Below are 23911 nucleotides of genomic sequence, written 5' to 3' on the forward strand. Positions count from 1 at the left end.
CTTCGCCGGTATCAAGATCAAGAACATCGAACTCGTCTCTCGCGCCGTTCTTCCACGGTACGTACCATCTCCAGATCTTTGATTCATTCATTCGCTACTTTGTTTGGAATCTCTAGATTTGACTTTAGGGGTTTTGATTTTTTCTTTTAGGTTTTACGCGGCGGATGTGAGGAAGGACAGTTTTGAGGTGTTTGATAAGTGTAAGAGGAAAGTTGTGGTTACTGCGAATCCCATAGTGATGGTTGAGCCATTCATCAAGGATTATTTGGGAGCAGATAAAGTTTTGGGAACAGAGATTGAAGTTAACCCCAAGACGATGAAAGCCACAGGGTTTGTGAAGAAGCCTGGTGTTCTTGTTGCTGATTTGAAGAGATTAGCAATCTTGAAAGAGTTCGGCGAACAATCACCGGATCTTGGCCTCGGTGACCGGACCTCCGATCACGATTTCATGTCCATCTGCAAGGTATCATCTCTATCTCTTTCTCTCTCTGGTTTGATCCAAATGCTTTGATTTTACGTTTTCTTGAATCTTTAAAACATGGTTTAGGTGGTTATTAATTAAGTAAAGAGCATAAACTGATGTATTTAAAGACAAATAAATGCAGTAGGACCCTATAAATGGAGGTGGAGAAGTTTCACACATTATCTATGGGAAAATATAGTGATACAGTCTTCACATGATTTATTTACTTTAATTTGTATGTGTAGTGTATTGTTAACGCATGAAAAATCTAGAACTTAGAAATTAGGATAAGATATGATGTTTTAGGATCACATAATATATGCATATGTGAATTCACTGACAGCCAGTGACAAAAAGTAGATAATATAGTATAGAATAATACTACAAGTAGACTTGTTTTCATAAATGCTTCCAACCTATCACCAACTAACATCCCACATAAGTTGGACGGTCCATTTAATGAATCAATCAATCCATCCATATCTCAACATGTAATTTCTATAATCGTGTGAATTAGGATAAATGATTTAATAAAATATCTTAACAGGAAGGTTACATGGTGCACGAGACCAAATCAGCCACAACAGTTCCCATAGAGCGTCTGAAGAGCCGCATCATCTTCCACGATGGCCGTCTAGTCCAACGCCCGACGCCGCTAAACGCAATAGTCATCTACCTTTGGCTTCCTTTTGGCTTCATGCTCTCGATCTTCCGCGTCTACTTCAACCTCCCTTTACCTGAACGCTTTGTCCGCTACACCTACGAGATCCTCGGCATTCACCTAACGATCCGTGGCAACCGTCCTCCACCTCCTTCCCCTGGCAAACCTGGAAACCTCTACGTCCTTAACCACCGTACCGCCCTTGACCCCATAATCGTTGCCATTGCTCTCGGCCGTAAGATCACATGTGTCACTTATAGTGTCTCTCGCCTCTCCCTGATGCTCTCACCCATTCCTGCCGTTGCTCTGACCCGAGACCGTGTCGCTGATGCAGCCCGCATGAGACAACTCCTAGAGAAAGGTATGTTCTACGCTATATTGCTCTCTTTTATCATTGTAGAAAAGCAGAGTGTCTCTGTTTTGCTACTTACTGATTGGTTTCACTATCTCATGGACCCTAAAATATGAAATGAAGAGAGAACCTAGCTAGGCTCCATTGGTCACACATATTGAATCAAATACCTGTGGTTTCGTATATAGAAAAATCAGAAAAGAGAGCATCACCTTGGAATCATATATACATTGCATTTACAGAATCAGAAAAGAGATATTTCTCTCTTATTCTACACACATCAAAATTCCTATCATCACACTATCATTAATAGTAACTCTTTATTTTATTTTTTTCAACAGGTGATTTGGTGATCTGTCCTGAAGGCACAACGTGTAGAGAACCATATCTACTAAGATTCAGTGCTCTATTCGCAGAGCTGAGCGACCGGATCGTGCCTGTGGCCATGAACTGCAAGCAAGGGATGTTCAACGGGACGACAGTGAGAGGTGTGAAATTCTGGGATCCGTACTTCTTCTTCATGAACCCTCGACCTAGCTACGAGGCCACTTTTTTGGACCGTTTGCCCGAAGCAATGACGGTAAACGGTGGTGGCAAGACTCCTTTTGAGGTGGCTAATTACGTTCAGAAGGTGATAGGTGGAGTTTTGGGATTCGAATGCACTGAACTTACAAGGAAGGATAAGTATCTGTTGCTTGGAGGCAACGACGGGAAGGTTGAGTCTATCAATAAGACCAAGTCCATGCTGTAATATAATAATCCAGCTAAATACTTGTTGCACTGCTATTTTGCTTGAGACTGAAGCTAGGTCTTTCTCTGGTTTTACACAATTACCCCTTTTTTTGTTTTTAATGGATTGTTGAACATGAGCTGGATAATGAAATTACATTTGAATCAACAACTTGCGATTTTCCGTTGTCTTAACTAATGACTAGGATTGATTAGTGAACTGTCTACAAATATCGTGTTAGATTTACAAACATAACAGACAGATAAATAAAGTCCAATATACTCTGCCACGAATTCTATCTATCTGCAGAACTGCATTGATCTTAATGATCTTAGAGACCAAGGAGTCAAGGACCATGTGTTGGTGTTGGTGTTGGCCTGTTGGGTCTAGTGTTTCATATGGCCTGAAATGCGGTGAATCTCTTATTCTATTTGCTTCTTTCTTGTAGTTGTATATCTTCAGGGGGATCATACTACCAAATCTGGAATTAAAGGTTTTTTGGATGACAATTTATTGGACAGGTATGGCATTTTCTGTAGGTAGGTATAATAAACTTTACTGATTTGATTGGTAGCCATAACCACTACTAATAAGTAGCCATAACCAAACTGAGACAAAGAGTTACAAGTGAGACTCAAAAGTTCAGAGCTATAAGAGCAGACAATGAAACTAGGTCAGAAGTTAGTCAACCGATATCTCCGAAGTTACTATTGATCTTATGGTTTACCTTTTCCCTCCAATCAGGTTCGTTCTCGGAGGGCAGCTGCACACTAGTGACTGTGAGAGAGGAGGAGCTGTTATCGAGCGAGTGGATGCTATATCCAACAAAAGAGGTGGCATTGAGGGGTGTAATAAATGGACTTGACCAATTTGAAGTGAAAACCTCCTTTGGATTAACAGTTGACGATTTGATGTTATTAATAATGTGGTTTAAATAAGAACCACAATAATGTTGTGTTTTTCAAGCCTAAGATCTTTCATTCTCTATTTTTTTTCTAATGTATTTCAGTTTTTTGATAAGTTTTTTCAAAAAGGAAATGAATTATATTTTTAGAATTGTACAAATTTGTAGTTGTTATTTGCTAGTGTACATAAGATATGGTTTTCAATATGAAAAATTGAAAATCTTAATTTCATAAGTATATGATTAATCATGTTAATCATTTAGTTATTTTGATAAGTTTTTTCAAAAAGGAAATGAATTATATTTTTAGAATTGCACAAAATTGTAGTTGTTATTTGCTAGTGTACATAAGATATGGTTTTCAATATGAAAAATTGAAAATATTAATTTCATATATAAGTATATGATTAATCATGTTAATTATTTAGGTTTTTGATAAGTTTTTTCAAAAATGTAAATTGGAACATGTCAATTCATATTACGTTTGAGAGTTTAGCTACATCGTTGGGAGAGGGAACCACAAGGCAGCTCCGGATGTAAGGAAGCTGCCGCTGGCAAGGGTTATCGACGGAACAGACAGGATTTGTTGCATCAACCACTGTCCATGCTCCATTCTTCTTTAGACGATAGCAGCTCCGAGTGAATACCAACTCCTTCACGCCAAGAAAAGGACAAAGACCTTGGATCTCCGCATTGATATGTCAGTTAAATATAGATTTGTATAAATAAAAACATATATAATAACGTTGTGTGTGATTACTTTTGTTCACAGATTCTGTAACTTCTTTGACATTAGGAGCAACACCGGACACCATTGAAGCATCGACGACTATGAAAGGGAAAAGATTTTTCCAATTTTCCTAACAACATGACAACAACAAGAGGTTAGTGTGATTACCATTGTTATAATCCCTTCAGTTTTTTGATAAGTTTTTTCAAAAATGAAATGAATTAAATTTTTTGGAATTGCACAAATTTGTAGTTGTTATTTGCTAGTGTACATGAGATATGGTTTTCAATATACAAATCTTGATTTCATAAGTATATGATTAATCATGTTAATCATTCATTTTTTTGATAAGTTTTTTTCAAAAATGAAATGAATTATAATTTTTAGAATTTCACAAATTTGTAGTTGTTATTTGCTAGTGTACATGAGATATGGTTTTCAATATGAAAATCTTAATTTCATAAGTATATGATTAATCATGTTTGATCATTCAGTTTTTTGATAAGTTTTTTCAAAAATAAAATGAATTATAATTTTTAGAATTTCACAAATTTGAAGTTGTTAGTTGCTAGTGTACATAAGATATGGTTTTCAATATGAAAATCTTAATTTCATAAGTATATGATTACCATATTAATCATGTTAATCATTCACTTACGACAGTGAAAATCATTAATTCTTGTTATTCTTGTCATAGAAGATAAGATTGGCTCACCAAAAAAATAGAATATAAGATCTACATGCTAGTTATTAAGGGATGACTTTCATATATATATATATATATATGATTTTTATGATGTATCAAATTATAAACAATGCACAAAGCATGTGCTTGCGGTTCGCTTATACTTATTTGTTCTCAGCCCCGTTTTTGTCAAAAATCTCTTATGGTTCTAGGTGGCGGGTTCGATTCTCAGAACTTGCAAAAAGGCTAAATATTTTTATTTTTGGGTTAAATTAGGTCTTTTTTTTGGTTTTGGCTAGTGGCCTTCTAATTGTTAGCGACATCTGAATTTAAAAATTCACAAGCTAAAACTAATAGATTCAAACTGAAGATTCTCAGCCGAACCCAAAGAACATATCTTTGCTACCTCTTGCCTCATCTTCTTCGGACCACACACAAGAACTCCCACGCTCGAACCCTTTAAACCAACTAGGAGCTCTGTTTCACACAATAAACAGAGTTAGATTGCGATAGCAATTGCTGCGGCGAGCTCTCCATAATCAACAGAGAGAAATCTTTGACGTAATGGTCATTTTTCGTATAATACCTTTTTTTGCTCCACAACCTAGCAGCCGTACAAGTAGCCACCACGCTAATGGAGATTGTAAGAAGGTAAATGAGCGACTTATGAGTCGAAGTGTACTTTTCCGAGCTTCGATTGAAGTGATATTTCGTGATGATTGCGATGATGACAATAAAGATTATGAACGAAGAAGAGAGGATAAAGGCAAGATAGAGCCAAGAGTTTGGCCCGAGGGTTGGTGAGATGGGTTTGTCTGATACGTTTGGTTTGAGCGTAGGGTTTTGATAGTATTCCTATTATGATGAATTGATTCTCTCGCTGATATTTCCTTCTCTCGGGTGACGAAGGCTTTGATCTGGATGTCTACAAACGAGGTGATGTCGGTGGTGAGACCAGTGGTTGGTAGAATAAGGTCGAGCATGGAGAGCTCTGAGGAGTTTTTGAACGCGCAGATGAGGGTCATTTTGGGGGTTTTACATTTGTGCGTTGAACTCATGTAGATTAGGTCGCGGATTATGGAGATAAACGGTGCAATGTGCCACTGCCTCCACTCACCATCACAAGAGATTCATGTCTGTTCTCGAACATGCAAAGAAAAAAACAGAGCATTAAAAGTTACTTGTGACGTAAGAAACTGAATGTTGAACTTTTGTCTGTTTTGGATTAAAGTGAATTACCTTAGGAAATCAGTGGAATTAGGGCCGTAGGGTCCCTCGACTAAAACAGCGAGTCGGTCTATCCGATCAGAAGACTTAAAATTTTTGTTTTTGGGTATGAATTAGTGTTTTTTTTTTATGCGTAGTGATAAGTCAGAAGAACCAGCTCAGCGCAACTGATGACGTGTCACGTCCAATTAGGATAAAGTTAAGCGGCACGTGTTGAAGAAATGTGTCCTGTTTTCTTCATCATGAAACGGGAGAGGAGATCGTCGTGTCTCTGGTGGGTTCCACTCTCTTGCTGACTCATCAGTTCCTGCTTACGTGTATTTATAACAGCTCCAAAGCTTCGGCTCACGCTGACTTCTAATCCAAGCCCTAGCCATTTCTTCAGCTTCCGCATGAACTCGGGTATGCTAAACCGTTGGAGCGGCACGGTCGAATGCCGAGGCAAAGTCGTTCTCGGGGAGCCCCGGTGCACAGGTTCGTGTGTGTGTCCTTACCAAACGCCAATCCGCAAATGTTGTCGAATGTGAGCCGTAGTATTAAGTCTTGGAGATCAACTGGTTCTGATTTGGCTTGAGCCGTTTCAAGGATTGGACAGAACCGGAGCTTAATTCCTCGGTTTACCCACCTACCCATGGCTTGGCTTGCCGCAACGTCCTTGTAAGTATTAGTAAACCGGACAAGGGTTAGCCAATGCATTTGAGTCAATTCTGTTATAATATTAAACCGAGCGGTTTGGTACCAGGTGTCACCGTCGGAGCTGAAAATGCCTTGACTGAGAAGATCATGGAAGACGGATTACCATGTAGGACCTTTAGGGTAGTTATCGAACTGGGTCTTGAGCAATGAGCATGTGTACGAGATTCTTAAAGTCACAAGTGACGGTCACGAGACCTTGCTTCCTAGCCAAGAAAGGCACGACGAAGATACAAGTCTGATAAGTGCCGCCGCACGCACAGAGGTTCTCGGTGATCCAGTCATGCATTCTGTCACGTTGCTCTATGAGACTAGGAAGACTACCCAATAGGGGCCAGATACGGGGACCCTTAAGTCACCGTGACAGTGCTGGTCCTGACCTAAAACTTGTAAAACAAGGGCTTTAGGCGCCAATATTTATTACCAATATACGGGGCATCATATCATGGATGTTGCAGTGGTACAGTGGTTTTATGTACACCGTTTCTATTTAAGTGATCCGAGTTTAAGTCATGATATGCCTGATTTTGTTAATATTTTTTATTAAATGTTTGTTAATGGGCAAAAAAAAAATTTTAGCTTTAACCATCCAATACAGTTGGGCCGGCCCGTGAGATCCTCTTGAACCATAGGCAATACGCTGTTACGATTTTCTTCTAAATTTTCTCCGATTTCCCAAACTGATCAAGAATAGTAACATCTTCGTCACTTTCATGTTGCTCATATCTTAGGAGCAAAGACAAGTACTACATCAATATCTGGATGTAGTCGGTGATGGAGCTTCCATGGAATTGGTGTTCTTTAGAGAAATTTTGAAGCTGTTTCAAACTTTGGAACCGGTAGATTTTGATGCTTTAATTTTGGATTTGAGATCGGCAGAAGGGAAGAGGATTTCATCGCCGATAGCTGATAGATGGAGGCTCATCGGAGTTTGGCGGTGTCCAGCAAATTGACAGCCGCACTCAAGGTCATAAAGCGTGGATAGGAGAAGAACACGTCTTCACTTCATGTTTCATCCACGTGTATATCACTAAATCAATAATGCTTATTATCATTATCTTGTAATTTAATTTAGTCTGTTTGTTTACTTTTGTTGTAATCTTCTAATGGGCTAGACCCTTCTGTATCTGTCTTTGGGCTTTTTAATAAAAACGTTGGCCGACAAAAAAAAAAAAAAAAAANAAAAGCTTCACTATGTTTGATGAAGCTGTGTGGTGAATTAAAAGAGATTAGTTGAGAACATAGGGCACCAAAAAAAATGGTGGGGAAGACGAAGATGTAAAACAAAAGTCGTCTGTTATTAAATTTAGAAGTTAGGGGATAAAGTTTAACACTTAAAACACATGCATGTTCAGTTTGCTAGTGAGATAGGTTTAACGTTCTAATTTCTAGGTACAGCTATAAGCCTACAAGTTTTTTTTTTTTTTTTTTTAAATACCTACAAGTGGTGCTTGTCTTTTTTGGTTTACTTGGTTAAAGAATATTGATTTATTTTGGAAATTTATTTCGGTCTGGTTAAATTTAGTTGAAGTGGATTTGGTTTATTTGGATTAATACTCAAGGTTTTAACTTTTATCTATCAAATCTATCCGTACGATTTTGATTTGGTTAAATTCGTTTTTTGTTTAGTTCAAAAACTTGTTTTTACACCTATAATTTGTAGGTAGGTGAGAGATATCGGAACAAAGCTTTTACAGATGCAAGGCCTGAACCAATCTTATCTTCTATGTCAGCATGCTTCTATTCAGGCCTTGCATATTAATCATATTAATCATAACCAGGTATTGCATCTGCAATTAGTTCTAGCAGCAAAAAAAATGTCAGCATGCTTTTACTCAGGCTTTGCATCTGCAATTTCAGAGTCCAAACTAATTGCAATTTATGCTCTATATTCTTTGCTTGTTGGCACTAATTCCAGCTATGAGACTGCCGCCAAATCCACCATGCAAAGAGATGCCAACTTTTAGTTTTTTGATAATTTTTTTCAAAAATGAAATAAATTATATTTTTTAGAATTGCACAAATTTGTAGTTGTTATTTGCTGCTAGTGTACATGAGATATGGTTTACAATATGAAAATCTTAATTTCATAAGTATATGATTAATCATATTAATCAGGTTAATCATTCACTTACGACAGAGAAAATCATTAATTCTTGTTATTCTCGTCATAGAAGATAAGATCGGCTCACCAAAAAAATAGAAGATAAATATCTATATGCTGGTTATTAAGGGATGACTTTCATATATGATTTTTATGATGTATCAAATTACAAAAAATGCACAAAGCATGTGCTTGCGGTTCGCCTCTAGTTATTTGTTTCTCAGCCCTGCATTTGTCAAAAATATCTTATAGTTCTACTGGTTTAAGGGTTGGGTGGAGGAGTGCTTTGTGGCGGGTTCGATTCTCGGATCTTGCAAAAAGACTAATTATTTTTGTTTTTGGGTATAAATTAGGTTTTTTTTTTTTTTTAGCTTGTGGCCTTCTAATTGTTAGCGACATCTGAATTTAAAAATTCACAAGCTAAAACTAATAGATTCAAACTGAAGATTCTCAGCGGAACCCAAAGAACATATCTTTGCTACCTCTTGCCTCATCTTCTTTGGACCACACACAAGAACTCCCACGTTCAAACCCTTTAAACCAACTAGAAGCTCTATTTCACACAATAAACAGAGTTAGAACTCACAGACAAATAATCATTTACAGCAGTATGATCTGAAATAGACTTACTGTTAAGATTAGGCCTCTGTCCATAATGAATGTCGGTGGATTGCGACAGCAATTGCTGCGGTGAGCTCTCCATAATCAACAGAGAGAAATCGCCGACGTATTGGTCATTTTTCGTATAAGACCTTTTTTTGCTCCACAACATAGCAGCCGTACAAGTAGCCACCACGCTAATGGAGATTGTAAGAAGGTAAATGAGCGACTTATGAGCCGAAGTGTACTTTTCCGAGGCTTGGTCGATGTGATATCTCGTGATAATTGCGATGATGACAATAAAGATTATGAATGAAGAAGAGAAGATGGTGGCAAGACAGAGCCAAGAGTTTTGCCCGAGGATTGGTGAGATGGGTTTGTCTGATACGTTTGGTTTGAAGCGTAGGGTTTTGATTGTATTCCTATTGTGATGAGTTGATTCTCTTGCTGATATTTCCTCCTCACGGGTGACGAAGGCTTTAATCTGGATGTCCACAAACGAGGTGATGTCGGTGGTGAGACCAGTGGTTGGTAGAATAAGGTCGAGCACGGAGAGCTCTGAAGAGTTTTTGAACGCGCAGATGAGGGTCATTTTGGGGGTTTTACATCTGTGCGTTAAACTCATGTAGAATAGGTCGCGGATTATGGAGATAAACGGTGTAATGCCACTGCCTCCACTCACCATCACCAGAGATTCATGTCTGTTCTCGAACATGCAAAGACAAAAGACAGAGCATTAAAAGTTACTTGTGACGTAAGAAACTGAATGTTGAACTTGTCTGTTTTGGATTAAAGTGAATTACCTTAGGAAATCAGTGGAATTAGGGCCGTAGGGTCCCTCGACTGAAACAGCGAGTCGGTCTATCTGATCAGAAGAAGATGATGAAGAAAGCATCTCGTAAAGCTTAGTGGACCATTTTCCTTGGCTCTTGATCATAACACTTAACGTCTCTGGTTCGAGTTTGCTACTAGAAGTTATCGTAAATGGATGCCACTGAAGCTTCGAAATACTCGGTATGTTCACGAACATTGTACTTGTTGGGCTATACATCAACACTGTTCAATCAATTTTAGCATATAATTTACTGAATTATGATCGATTGAAGAAGGGAAAAAACAGAGGAATCATGATCAGTAGTTAAACTCACTAGGGTTTTTGGAGAAATTGAGCTCAACGACGTCACAGGGAAGAACACGAGCAGAGACTAGCTTGACATTGTTACGCGACTGGAGAGATCTCAAAAAACGATCGACGATGAAGATGTAGAAACCGGGAAAAGGGATCAGTGCATGAGAGATGCCGACGTGGAAGACGTAGAAGAGCATGAAAACGATGTAGAGATAATGAGTATAGAAGAAGACTTCGAAGAATCTCCTCCTTATCTTTGGATACGTGGTTACCCACATCATAAGTCCAGCAACCAGAGATATCGCTCCGGCTAAATTCGAGACACCGGTCCGGTCCCACTCCAACATCTATTTCCACGAACGTTTAAGGGCATTAATTAATGTAACATATATAATAGAACAATATCAATGATGAATAACGTACCAAAAAAGATACTAACTAACCTTGGAGATTTGATTTCTGGATATCCAATAGATTAAGTAACAGAGACCGTGGCTGGTGAATATGATCATGGTCAAGTGTCCCAGCCATATGTGGTACTTGATGCTTGACTCGGACGTAATCCCCACTGCAGCCAGCAACGATGAGCCACGAGCCACTGGATAGAACAAGAACGCCAAGCATATGTCCCCTACTATACCTACCCGTACTGCTATTAACTCCAGTCTCGCTTGCCATCTTTTCAGTTTTGCCACAAAACCAAATTAAATACAAAAGGCCAAGTCAAATATAATAGCTTAACTAATAGTACATGTCAATGTTATTTTACAAAAAAAAAATTATAAAAAGGTCAAATTGTTTTGAGTGATTGAGAAAACTATACGTCACTTCTTATTTTAAGACGCACAACTATATAATGTAGTTTAGTGAAAACAGAAAAGTTGATTTATATATTCTCATCATATATAAAAAAAATGCCCTGCAAATATGATCATTATATATGAATATTTTTGCTATATACAAAAAAATATTTATGTTCATGCACAAAAATTCATCTATAAATAAAACTTACAGGATCTCTTCGTCAAGTGCTGCTGATTCAGAAGTGATAGTGACAAAGGTGTTGTAAATGTAATTGGTTAAGCTCCAAAGAATATGAGCCATGAACATTGTCAAAAACATAACCTCAGTCACTGTCACTATTCCTAATGGTCCCTTCACTAACATTGGTCTTCTCAATACACCAAACTTGTCTCTCTTCTCTCCGCTCCGCTTTAACATTTACGAAAAAGAAAGAATCTAAAATTAATTAAAATTTTAAAAGCTATTAATCATAGAGCAATCAGTTGGTAGCTAGCTTAAGGCGTTTGATTACGTATTTAATTGGTTAACCGTCGTTTGTTTCTTCAAGTGAAGGTAGATACATCCCAGAAAAGCCAGTAGAATCATGGGGAACATGTAAAGCAAAAGGTTCACTCCTAATAAAAGAAAGAATTCATCATATGTAATTGATCATATATTCGTATATATAAAAAAAGATTATATATCGAGTGGCTTACCTGGTTTCCCATAGTAAATCGATTTACCGAGCTTGGCACGAATGGAGAGTAACAAGATTTTCTTATAGGTCGAAGTTGGCATCATAATCCAAATAAACGTAGTTCCCATTAAAATCACCACCGTTAAGAGTTTAATCACCTTCTCAATCACTTTTTTATTCATTTCTCCTAATCGTATGGCACAAGAGATGAGATTCCAAGAAATAAGAAGAAAAAACAAAGCAAAATAGAGATTGCAATGAATTTTACAGAGTCCATATATATAGTATGTTTTTTTGTTAATTACATGTCTGTGTTATTAATTTAGACCAATGCTAATTATTATTTTATAACAAATGCAGTAATGAAAATCCAATAATTAAGCATATAAATATATATTATTACTTTTGAATATATATTATTACTTTTGTATAAAAAATGACATTTAAGTAACTTTTGAAGTGATTTATTATTTTAAAAAATAATAGAAGAAAAAGTGTTCTGGTAAAACGAATTAGGAAGAACCCCAAATGTTGAAAAAAAAAAAAATAGGCTACTCGTTTGTAGATGTTCAAAAAATATGAAAATCGATTAAAAAAAGAAAGAAAGTTGAACTCGTGGAAGAGCTCAAGTAGCGTGTGTCATGTTTCTAATGTCAACGCCATTCTATAATTAGGGGCTTGTATTTATCAAATAATGGAAAGCAGATCGTTGAGCTTTATGGTTCAGGTCTTCCGGAGTCTGTCTTTGCTTCGCCGATGTGTGTTGAGACACAAATCTTCACGTGTCCTTTAGTCACGAAAGGTAATCTAAATAATATATATTCGTAGAGATATATTTCCTATTTTCTTTTTAGTCAATGATTTTATTCTTCGTAGTGAGTTTTGAATATCCGGAAAATCCCACGTAAATTCATGAATTTTACATTAATTAGTTGGAGTCAGTTTTGTTATTTTGTTTCACATATTAAGCCATGAATTTTCAGTACGTAAGTTAATGTTTTTTTTGGATAAAATAATTTTTTTATTAGCTTTTTTCTTTAAAACTAGCTTTTTATTTTTATTATGTTAATTAGTGATATGTCAATTGAAACGGTTTGTTTTTCTTATGTTCACGTAACTTCTTCTTCATCCTTTTAACCAATAATTAGGCATTCAGATAGCATTGACGCGTGAGTTACACATATATCCAAATATTAATTTATTTTAAAGTTTTTAACAAGTATGTGTGTATAACCCAAGTAGTTTCGAGAAAAGTGACTTTTTATTTGTAAGACTGATCTTAAATAAAACATTTAAAATGAGAAAATCTGAAATTTAATAGGATAAAATCACAGTTTTAAAATAGTGTTAACTCACAAATATGTATAGGTAAATACATATCTTATGACCCAAAACGAGTTTATTATATTTCGACATTTACAATTTACAAGACCTATATGCTTCGTTACATAAGGATTACAAACAAAAGGATATTGCCAAACTTTAAGGGGGTCTTTTTGCACACTAACTATATTCCTAGAAAGGGATAAAAAAAAAAAAAAAACAGAAAAATGGTAACAAGCACACAAATTAAATATAGGTCAAATCGCAAGGCCCACCTTATTGATTTGCAACTCAAGCAAATTCAACAACACATGGTAAAACATAGTTATATACGCAATCACCAGCTGAAACTGATAGATTCAAAATGAAGATTCTCAGTCAAACCAGAGGAACATATCTCCGCAACCTTTTGTCTCATCTTCTTCGGACCACACACAAAAACTCCCACACTCGAACCTTCCACGTCAAGTAGAAGTTCTGCTCACACAAATTAAAACCAACAAAAGAACATGTTTAGAATAACAATACTTGTAGTTATATGTATAATAAAGAGGTAGAGAAGGTGAAAGAGGGTTATGTATATATTACTCTTGAGATTAGGTCTTTCTCCGAAATGAAGATTGGTGCGTTGCACGAGCGACTCCTGTGGCGTACTTTCGATTTCTCTCACGGAATTGTAACCCGAAGAGGTAGGAGAAGATGTTGGAGATGGAACATCGACGTTCTGGACCTGTTTATTTTCAACGTTACCGTACTTCTTCTTGTTCCACAACATAGCTGCACTAGAAGTCGCCATGATGCACACGGAGATGACCACGAAATATATGATGGTTTTTGAAGTCAATGAATAGATCTTGTTCGTGTTGTGGTCGATCGGGTAAATGTAATATCTATTGATGATACCAATAATTATCATGAATATCAAGAACGAAGATGAGAGAATCCCACCTAGCCAAAGCCATGAGTTTGGTCCTAGGATTGATGAGATGGATTGATCTGAAAGACTTGGTTTGAACCAGAGAGTTTTGATTTTGCCAGTTGTTGTTTCGGTTCCTGCTTCTTTCTCTCGGGTTATATAGGCTTCGATTTTGATGTTTATGTCGGAGGATAGTTCAGTCTCGAGACCGGATAATGGCAAGAGAAGATCGAGCATGGAGATTTCTGAAGACTTCTTAAACGCACAAATCAGAGTTATTTTGGGGATTTTGCATGTTTGTTTTTGGCTTGTGGCGATCAAATCACGAACAATAGAGATAAAGGGAGTTATCCCGCTTCCTCCGCACACCATAACCAAAGCTTCATGCCTAGAATGTCAAAAAGAAAACTTATGAAATCAATGTTACTTGAAATGCAAGTCAATCAAGTTTCCAATACCCTAAAAGTGGAATATCAAGTTATGTGAGAACGTGAATAATATATAACTCACCTTAAGAAATTGGTGGAAGCAGGGCCGTAAGGACCCTCCACGGAAACAGCAAGTCGGTCAATCTGATCAGAAGAAGAAAGCTTCTGGTGAAGCTTAGTTGACCATTTGCCTTCGGTCTTGATCACAACACTTAGCTTCTCTGGTTCGAGTTGGCTACTCGAAGTTATAGTAAATGGATGCCATTGCAGTTTCGAAATGCTCGGTATGTTCACAAACAATATGCTCGTCGGGCTATAAGCCAATTCTGTATAATAAAAAATTAGTTACAACTGGATAACATCCAAAAAGGGTAAACTCTTGTTGATGATAAACTAATCTAGTGATCACACTCATCGAATTGAACAAATTTAAATGAAAGAACTCACTAGAGTTTTTGGAGAAAGTGAGCTCGATGGTGTCGGAAGGAAGAATCCGAGCAGAGAGCAAGCGGACATTCTCACGTGACTGAAGGAACCTAAGGAAACGATCGACTAAGAAGATGTAGAAACCAGGGAGAGCGATGAAGGAGAAGCTTATGCCGACGTGGAGGACGAAGAAGAGCATGAAGACGATGTAGAGATAGTGAGTATAGAAGAAGACCTCGAAGAATCTCCTCCTTATGTTCGGATACGTGGTTACCCACATCATTAGTCCAGCCACCAGAGATATCTCTCCCGCTAAATTCGAGATATCTTTCGTATCCCACATGATCATCTGCCATTCGTTATATATTCCACGTCAGATTATATTTTACTATACCGCTTTAGACTTAAAAAAAAAAAAAGAGGAAAATTCGATTCCATTTAGTTATAAAAAAAAATCGAAAATATATTTGAGTTATCACATTAATTTACTGGAGTAAGGAGTATTGTTAGTAAATGCTTTCTTTATTAAAAACAAAAAAAACAAGGACCAGTTATCCAAATAATTACCACCTTAAAATGCGTGATTCAATTAAATTCTGTTTTTGGATCAGCAAAATTAATTGCGTTATCTACACATTTATGCCATGTGAAGACCCAAATTTTGACCGGAATACTGCGTCGTATGGAAGCTGCTCCATTCAGTGTGAGGTTGACAATTCTTAATTCACTTTTTTTTTTGAGTCGTTGACTTTTTGGTGGGAATTTATTTAGGCCTAGCCAAAATCTAATATGTTCCATATATAAGTAGTACCGTAGTAGTATGAACCTACCGCTTTATATTAAATTTTAGTAATAAACAGAGTACCTGGGAGATTTCATGCATAGAGGCCCAGTAAATGATGTAACAAAGACCATGAACCGTGAAAAGGACCATGACCATATGTCCGAGCCAAATATGGTATTTGATGCTTGACTCCGAGGTTAATCCCACGGCTGGTAACAACGATGATCCACGAGCCACCGGTAAGAACAAGAACGCTAAACATATGTTTCCGATCAGCCCCAACCTTAGCGCCGCTGATTCCAGCTTCGCTTGCCACCTTAGATATAATTCATCAAAATTTTAACTATTTATTATTGCAAACATTTACTAACCAAGTTGTATACTTCTCTTCATTCATTTATTGAAACTATTGAATTACAAAGAACATATAGAAAGAATTGCTTACAAAGATTCGCCATGTGCGGCGAGTGATTGAGGAGTGATAGTGGCGAAGCTATTGCGCAAATAAATGATAAAGCTCCAAAGAAGAAGAGCCACAAACATCGCCAAGAAGGTGATCTCAGTCACTGAGACTATCCCTAATGGTCCCTTCACTAACATTGGCTTTCTCAGTGCACTCCACACTCCTCCCTTCGTCTCCCTTTATTTCGATTAAGAGAAACAAGTTGCAATAAAAGAAAAGTGATGGAATTTATACACAAAGTTAACTGATTAATTGTTTACCTATCGATATGGTATGACTTTCGTTTCTTAAAGTGAAGATAGACACATCCCAAACAAGCTACGACCATCATTGGAAACATATACATGAAAAGTGTCGTCCCTGCCGTACAAACCAAGGAAAAAAAAAGTTATATGAAAATTCATTTCCTTTTGCCGGGAAAAATAGACGAAGAGAGCTTCGTTTATCTTTTATATATAATTAGTAGTTTTTACTGAAAAAAATGTATTAGCTAGCTAGGTGTTTTTTATGCTAGGGAATCAAATTTTATTTAAAGTTCATAAAAAAAAAAAAAAGAGATTCAGTTAAATATTGGAAAATATTGATCATACAATTACGTACCTGAGGAACCAAAATAAGTTGATGTTCCAAACTTAATACGCATAAGAGGCAACCACTTGTTTCGATAGGTTAGTGTTGGCATCATGATCCAAAGCAAGATAATTCCAAGGAAAATCACCATCATTAGGAACTTAGTCACTCCCTTGACCATATCCTTAAACTCTTCTCCTGCAGATGGGTTCGAACCACCATTATTGCTTTTGCTGATCTCCATCTTCTCTCTCCTCTCTCAGATTATCTCTATCAAAAGATCTTAAGAGATACGATCGCTTTAGTGAGAAGGATCGAGCTAGCTTGTTTTGAGAGAAGGAGTGGTAGGGTAAGTGTATATATAAAGAGAAAATTTTGAGTGGGAATTGGATGAAGTAAGCTAGTTGCATGCTCCATGCATGTGACTCCTCCCCATGGATCTTGTTTTTTGTTTTCTTTCATTATTTTAAATCTATTTGTTGTTTTTCTTGGCGAGATGACGTAAAAAACGAATATACGATATGGTTAGAAACGTATATCAATGTTTGAATATACGGTATATATATGTACAAAGTACGTTAATTATATTTATATAAAATAATGACAGTACGTAATATGGTAACAATATCGCCAAACCAAACTTTTTTTAGTTGGATTCGAACTATTAGCTTTAAATTTGTATTGAGCAACGGTAACAAAATTGCATTAGCGCACTATAAAGACATGCATGATCGAACTATTTTTATTTTATCACCTAAATTAATTCCTTGTGTTTAAAAAAATACTCATAAGTCATAAGATATTCAACTATATATAGTACTGATTAATACTTTTACAAAAATTTATATATGCATGATCAGTCTAGATCTTCTTGTGTGTGTACTCATAACGTCAAACAATTTAGTATATGAGAAAGTAGGATTTTAAAGTTTAGATAGAGCCTGTAGGATCATTAAAATATTTGTTGACTTAAGGAAGTGGCCAAGGATCATGCTACCTTTTGTTGCTCCTAGCTTGTTTGATAATTATATATTCTGTTAGGTTACTTGATCTGTTAAAACATGTCCAAATACATTCTAAAACATAATATTAAACTATCAAGTATTAGTTGTGTGTATATGTCTATGTCTATGTCTAATATAAGATAAAATATTGAATAACACCATTTTTACATATCATACAAAACAACAACAACAACAAATCCTGTAAGAATTTAGTTGAAATCCATTATTCAAGAGACCTAATAATCTTCCTATTAATGACGCAATAATTATTAAAAGAGAAAAGTGGCTAGAAGTGGGGAGGGGCTAAAAAAGATGTGATATATCCCAAATTGGATGGTTGTAAAGAATCTGGTCCGTGTTCGGTTTTGGTAGGATCGTCGGCTCGCGAGCGAGCGTACGTACGTGCGTAAAAGACACGCGGCATATGTCGACTTACGAGTGTCACAGTCTCCTCCGTCCACGAATCTCACGCGTGTCTACAAAATATGTCAATTTTAAAGCCAACGAGGAAAAGATGATTCAGGCCCATTCCCAATTCACATTCTTTCTTTCTCCTCATCATTACATACATCACACTTATGTTTTGACTTTCTATGTTTATACTACTTCTTTTCTTGTTTTATTCGATCAGTTTGTATTCCTTTCAGCATCGAATTTACATCTAAAAGTTTTTTTAAGTGAATGAATATAATATACACCAAAACCACAAACCACCGTCCATATATGAAAAACTAAATACTAAAGGTAAATAATTGGGTCCTAAAAAAGAAATTAATAATAATTGGGTCCTTTCGATTTGATTGGTCTAGGCTGGTTTCGGTTCGATTCCAACAAGTTTCTAAGAATTATAAGTCAATTAATCCCACCCATAAATACAAACAGAAAGAGATCAATTCCTCGGAGAGACACCAAACAAGGGGAAAGAGGATTGAAGTGTAAAGAACTCAATACATATATCAACAATCTCCAAGTCTCACCAGAGATATACACACCACGTATCTTTCTCTATATATAACAATTACATTAACACGCTTATGAAACAAAACAAATATAATCAGAGAGGATACTTAACTGAAACGTAGTACCCGAGAAGAAAATACGCGACAATAAGTTATTAGCTTTAACTTGTCAAAGCTTCACGGCAAACTCCGATCCAACTCGATCTGCGGTTTTCGAATTGTTATCTTCTGGTGCATTATCTGATAACCTTAACCAGCCGAATCCGTCCTTAGCTTTCCTCCTTTGAATCACAATGTAAACACTCAGCAAGATACACATGAACGCCACCATTGACATAAACAAGCTAAGGTTTCTTCTGTTGGGACAACGGTTAAGTATCATTTCCGTGGAAACAAACCCATCAAGACTTCCCATTGTGTTATTCATCTTCATGATCTCAATTCCGTTCAAGATGGCATCAACTGCGTGTTCAACACTCTTACTAGATGGCCCAACACTAACGCTTATCAAACCCGAAGAAGAAGAAGAAGAAGAAGAAGAAGCAGAAGACTCATCATCCACCACAAAATCTATGTAATACGGGGAAGCCAAGACGTAATTCGTGGCATCTGAGATATCCAAATCTTGATACGCCAAATTCCCATTGATGTAGATGTTGAAGTATAGCATACCAATTGACATACTAGCTATATCGCAGAAATGCAACCGGATTAGATACTTGTAGCCACTGCTCACTGGAAGCTCCCATGTCATATTAACCCGAGAAACGCTGCCACTGTTGCTCTTCACCACACGGGCAGTGTTATAAACATTATCAGGACCAACCTCACGAGTTGCCCCTCCAAGCCTATACTTGATCCTACCAGAGAAGTAAACTTTCTGAGAAGCATCAGCGACTTTGAGGAATGTCTCATCAGGAACCCAAGTTCTCCACAAAGTGTCATTAAAAGGAGTAACTTTTTTTCCACCAACATTGACTCTGTAAACAACTTCCAATGCTTGTCTAACTAAGCCACTGAATTGCTCAGTTCCATCATTGGATACAGAGGTTGCTACGTCTGCTATCAAATCTTTAGGTGCAGAAATAACTTCAATAGCATTAACGAATGCAAAGTTGGAATCTTTACTAGGAACAAACCTGATAACGACTTTTCCAACATCGACCCAAATCAAGAATTCCCTAACCCTAGGACCAGAACTAGCTGGCGAGTCGTCGTCGTCGTCATCATCATGGCCACTAAAATTACTAAGCACGACATATCCGTTAACCGTGACGTGGAATTGGGCATCACTGAAATCGATTCTGGAGGAATTGAAGCGATGGAAATGGAGACGTACCATGAGAGTCCCTTTGTCGGCGACGTTGAATTCGTATTTGGCTTGTCGCGTGAAAACCCTTGCCGTCTTGTAGATCTGAGGAAGAAGGTTCGGAGCTGGGTTTTCCGATTGAAGAGTGATGATGGATCCTTCTGATGAGAAAAGGATTACGTTGGACGGCGAATCATCGCCGATGAAGCGGCGGTTGTCGACGGTGGAGTCAACGACTGAGCCACAATCTACGAGGTACTCGTCGGCCGGAGAGAAGGAGATAGCGACGGAGAAAGCGAAGAAAGCAGAGAAAAGGAGAAGGAAACCCCCAATGCGAATCGCCATTATCGCAAACTAGGAATGTGATCAGACGAATCAATAAGTTTAATATGACTTTCATTGGCTTTGGGTTTGGCCGAGTTTGAGACTGAGTCAACGCGTCATTTCCCAGCTCTTTCTCTCACTGTCTCTTTTTAAATTGTGTCTATATTAGTGGGCCAAGCCCACAATCCATAATATATTTTTGGATTAAAAAAAACCCATTAGTTGTTAAATGACGGTGATTCCCACATATAAAAATGGTAACCAAAGAGATTATTATTAAGTAAGAAGATATACATCTACATAAAATTCGAGACTTCAAAAATGTTGTCTTTTCTCTATGCCATGTGACATGTGTGAAGTGAAAACTCATATAAGAGATTTGTTAAGATGAGATAAAACTAAAAAATAAAATAAAAGGAGATTACGTACTGTCTCTACTTCACAGGGAATTCAACAATTTCATCATCTTTACAAGCTCCTACATCGATCACCATCGTCCCGTTCTTCTTCGTAGGCAGTACTCTACAACAATCTCTTCTAGGAGCCTGAAATATTTAATTTACACCAGCCACAGAATAAGGTTAATTTTGCATCTTCATAAAACAAAAAGAGTAAATTTCAAAATCAAGTAAAGGTAAGAAAACTAACCCTATCTCTATTCCATCTATCCGGGTCGGGTTTCTTATAAACAATGACCCGTTCGATTTCCGAAGGATCCGACATATGCCAGTCACATTCAGGATCCCACATGTCATACCACCTCACGTACTCGCTAGCTGTTCTGTGTAACGCCAAATCAGGAAGCGCGTTTGAGAGGTAATACACACGCGGACGCTGACACGCGTTCTTGCTGAAAGGACGAGTGTTGAAAGCATAGCTTTTCTCCTCCGCGCGCTTGTACCAATCGATGAATGTGCGCGTGGGTATCAACATCTCTTTAGCTGACAACACGCCACGTATGATCTGAACTGTGTATCCCCAAGAGACAGACACGGTCCATCGGCGCGCCTTGTCGTAGCAGATTGACTGCTGCGCGAGGCTCGCTGAATCGAGTTTTGCTGAGACCATGAAACGTTGCATGGCGTTGACTCGCCCCATGTTTGGGAATACTGGATCCACTAAGTCCAGATGGTGGATCGATACTAGAGGAGCCAGTGGATGGGCTGATAACAGGCCCAGAAGCTTCCCGTATAAATCAATCTGTTTGTTATACACAACACAAATCAAAACAATAATGTGAATCACAATAATATTTTAATAATAATTTTTCTAATCAACGTTATTAACGATAAGTGAAGATCGAGAAAATAGTGGGGGGGACAGAGATTCCAAAAATCGATATAAATTTGATATTTTATCGTTTGATTAGAAAGAAGATTTCGGTTTAGATGTTCCTAGATCTATCATAGGAACAACAAAAGAGTAATGTAAATCAAAGCAAAAAACAATATTTTTTTTCTAAAATGGAATAATAATGTAAACGCACGGAGGAATGTAAGATGAACACGTATGTAACTACCAACGACATTAATTGACTTGAGAGTTATTACGCTTTAGTGCTCGCAATGACTTATGTGTGCCTAAGATCTATGTGAGTGCCGCGATTATCGCCACAAATATATTATACATTTTACTAAAAACTACACTATAAAAATGTTTTTATTTTATGTTATGGTGATGTGGTATTTATAAAGGTCTTAACAAAAAATCGACAAAAATAAATAAAATCAGAATTAAAACTCACAAAAAGTATATATGAATTTGTAGATAGTAACAGCTTTCGCAATTGATAAAAAATATGAATCTTTAATGAAAATCTGGCAGTTTTAGTTAAAAGATTTTGCCTAAAAATAATAAATGCATTTTGAAGTTATTACGTTTCCTAAACAAAACCTACCTAAGATCTTGTACCTTAAAAGTAAAAACAGAAGATGTGATTTTGGATTGGAAATTAAAAAAAAATCAAATGTGAAAATGAATAAATTTATATTTGCGACCAAACACACCAATGGAAATTAACAAGAAAAAAAAAAAAATACTAGAGTTAAGCCCGTATTAACTTTTATTTATTAATTTTAAGGAGAAAAAAACAAAACAAAAACAGAGAGGGACTAACCTGGTGAAAGCCAACTTCTTTGGTAAGAGGAACACCGAGCTCCGACATACAAGCATGAATCCGATCATCGGAGCCGTACAACTCCGAATATCTCTGAATACAACGATCTTGCATTTTCTCCAACGCTTTAGCCAACGGGTAGCTAATAGCGAACCCTCCTCCTCCGTAAGCCATCCCGTAAGAGAACTTGAGGTTCTGTATATGACTCTCCGACGGGCTTCCGATGTAATAGAACTGTTTGTGATCGTACTTTCTCAAAACCTTGACGAGATTTTCCGGGAAAAACACAGTGTCGTCGTCTCCCATCACAATCCACCTCACGTTTTTCTCAGACTCTGTTCCGTTCAAAAGCCTCACCGTCTCCGAGACGATTCTCGTGATTCTGATCGCCGACCGGAGACCATTCGGGTACTTATACTTGAATCTCGACGTGTCGGAGGAGATTTTGATCGGTGGCAACGTGGCCGAGACGTTGTCGTTTTGGGCAATGTGCTTGTCTAGCCAAACGACGCCGTTCATCTCACCGTTTGGTTTCCACCAGAGCTTCACGTAGTCTCTACGGTGTTTCCAGAGCTTCGCAGACGCGGCGATTCCGAAAACGACGTGCTTGAGATCAGTCTGTTCCGGGTTTGGAACGGGTTTGGATCCGGATCCGACTGGTGAAACAGAGAATTTGATGAGAGATCCGACTGGTTGATAAGAAGAGGAGATTAAATTGAGAGGGTAGAAAACGAACTGAACAGAGAAAAGAATGGCTAGGGTTAACAAGATTAGCTTCGACGTTAGCCAATAGAATGAAAAATGTGTAAAGGTTTTAGCTTTCAAGTAAGAAGAAAGCTTTTGATCTTTCTTCTCGTCTCCCATGGCGGAAAAAAAAAACAAAAACTTTTTCCGGCGAATGAGAACAACGACGAAGAAGCCTTTACCAAAACTACGCCGTTTTATTTGGTTTTTGTTTTTATTTTGTCGTTGTGGTGGTGATGAGTCACACTGAGGGAGAGAGGTTTCAGAGAGGAGACTCTATAAAAAGATGAAACGATTTTGATATTTCGTCGTGATTGAGTCCTTATTCGTGTCAACCATTATTTTTTATCTTTTCTTATTAAGAGAATAAGAATAAAATTTGATTAGATTATAGGAATGTAATTATCTATTTACTTACAAATATAGAAATGGCATGAAAATATTTGACTCTATCGATTAGTACCGGTCAAATCTACTATATTCGAATGATCAATGCTTTTTTTTTGGTAATTACTTGATTTTTTTTTTTTGATTTGTTTTGGTAAGACTTGATTTTATTTTGTTATGTTTGATTATACTTGATTTTAATTATGTTTCTAACTGTTAATAGTATGACTTTCCATAATAAACCGATAAGTTAGGTAAGGTACATTCAACTGTTCACGAGTAAATTTTAAATTAAAGAGAAAAAAAATATACCACATATCTTTAGGTAAACCCATTAACCTACTCCCTTGTTTTAGCCATACCATAACCTACTTCATATTCGTGACAGTGTGATATGTTT

The 23911-nt window shown here is 37.1% G+C and overlaps 5 protein-coding genes and 1 pseudogene across 5 annotated transcripts in view; 1 reads left to right on the top strand and 5 right to left on the bottom strand.

Annotated features, from left to right (window-relative positions):
• LOC104738637 (glycerol-3-phosphate 2-O-acyltransferase 4) overlaps window positions 1–2377 on the top strand; it is a gene marked incomplete in the record, with an annotated part of 3760 nt that extends 1383 nt beyond the window's left edge. Inside the window, 4 exon segments of the mRNA XM_010458803.2 lie at window positions 1–57; window positions 151–463; window positions 1011–1485; window positions 1818–2377. Coding sequence (XP_010457105.1) covers window positions 1–57; window positions 151–463; window positions 1011–1485; window positions 1818–2227 — 1255 coding nt within the window.
• Window positions 4839–12887, bottom strand: LOC104743100 (probable ferric reduction oxidase 1). The gene is made up of 9 exons (XM_010464218.2): window positions 12872–12887; window positions 11778–11945; window positions 11594–11696; window positions 11291–11485; window positions 10722–10956; window positions 10298–10625; window positions 9953–10205; window positions 9180–9850; window positions 4839–5002 (listed from the first exon to the last, which is right to left on the bottom strand). The coding sequence occupies exons 1-9, from the start codon at window positions 12885–12887 to the stop codon at window positions 4863–4865; spliced, it is 2109 nt and encodes a 702-aa protein (XP_010462520.2). The 3' UTR covers window positions 4839–4862.
• On the bottom strand, window positions 5601–7370 carry LOC109128617 (annotated as a pseudogene).
• Window positions 13143–17017, bottom strand: LOC104738638 (ferric reduction oxidase 2). The gene is made up of 8 exons (XM_010458804.2): window positions 16699–17017; window positions 16359–16458; window positions 16081–16275; window positions 15717–15951; window positions 14873–15200; window positions 14508–14751; window positions 13670–14385; window positions 13143–13558 (listed from the first exon to the last, which is right to left on the bottom strand). The coding sequence occupies exons 1-8, from the start codon at window positions 16910–16912 to the stop codon at window positions 13419–13421; spliced, it is 2172 nt and encodes a 723-aa protein (XP_010457106.1). The 5' UTR covers window positions 16913–17017; the 3' UTR covers window positions 13143–13418.
• On the bottom strand, window positions 18542–20396 carry LOC109128793 (probable receptor-like protein kinase At5g24010). The gene has a single exon (XM_019235782.1). It carries the CDS (start codon window positions 20283–20285, stop codon window positions 18801–18803), a length of 1485 nt encoding a protein of 494 aa, XP_019091327.1. The 5' UTR covers window positions 20286–20396; the 3' UTR covers window positions 18542–18800.
• On the bottom strand, window positions 20514–23460 carry LOC104738639. The gene is made up of 3 exons (XM_010458805.2): window positions 22381–23460; window positions 20913–21464; window positions 20514–20809 (listed from the first exon to the last, which is right to left on the bottom strand). The coding sequence occupies exons 1-3, from the start codon at window positions 23242–23244 to the stop codon at window positions 20699–20701; spliced, it is 1527 nt and encodes a 508-aa protein (XP_010457107.1). The 5' UTR covers window positions 23245–23460; the 3' UTR covers window positions 20514–20698.

Source organism: Camelina sativa, chromosome 14 (genome assembly GCF_000633955.1).
Source record: "Camelina sativa cultivar DH55 chromosome 14, Cs, whole genome shotgun sequence".
Taxonomy (NCBI): domain Eukaryota; kingdom Viridiplantae; phylum Streptophyta; class Magnoliopsida; order Brassicales; family Brassicaceae; genus Camelina; species Camelina sativa.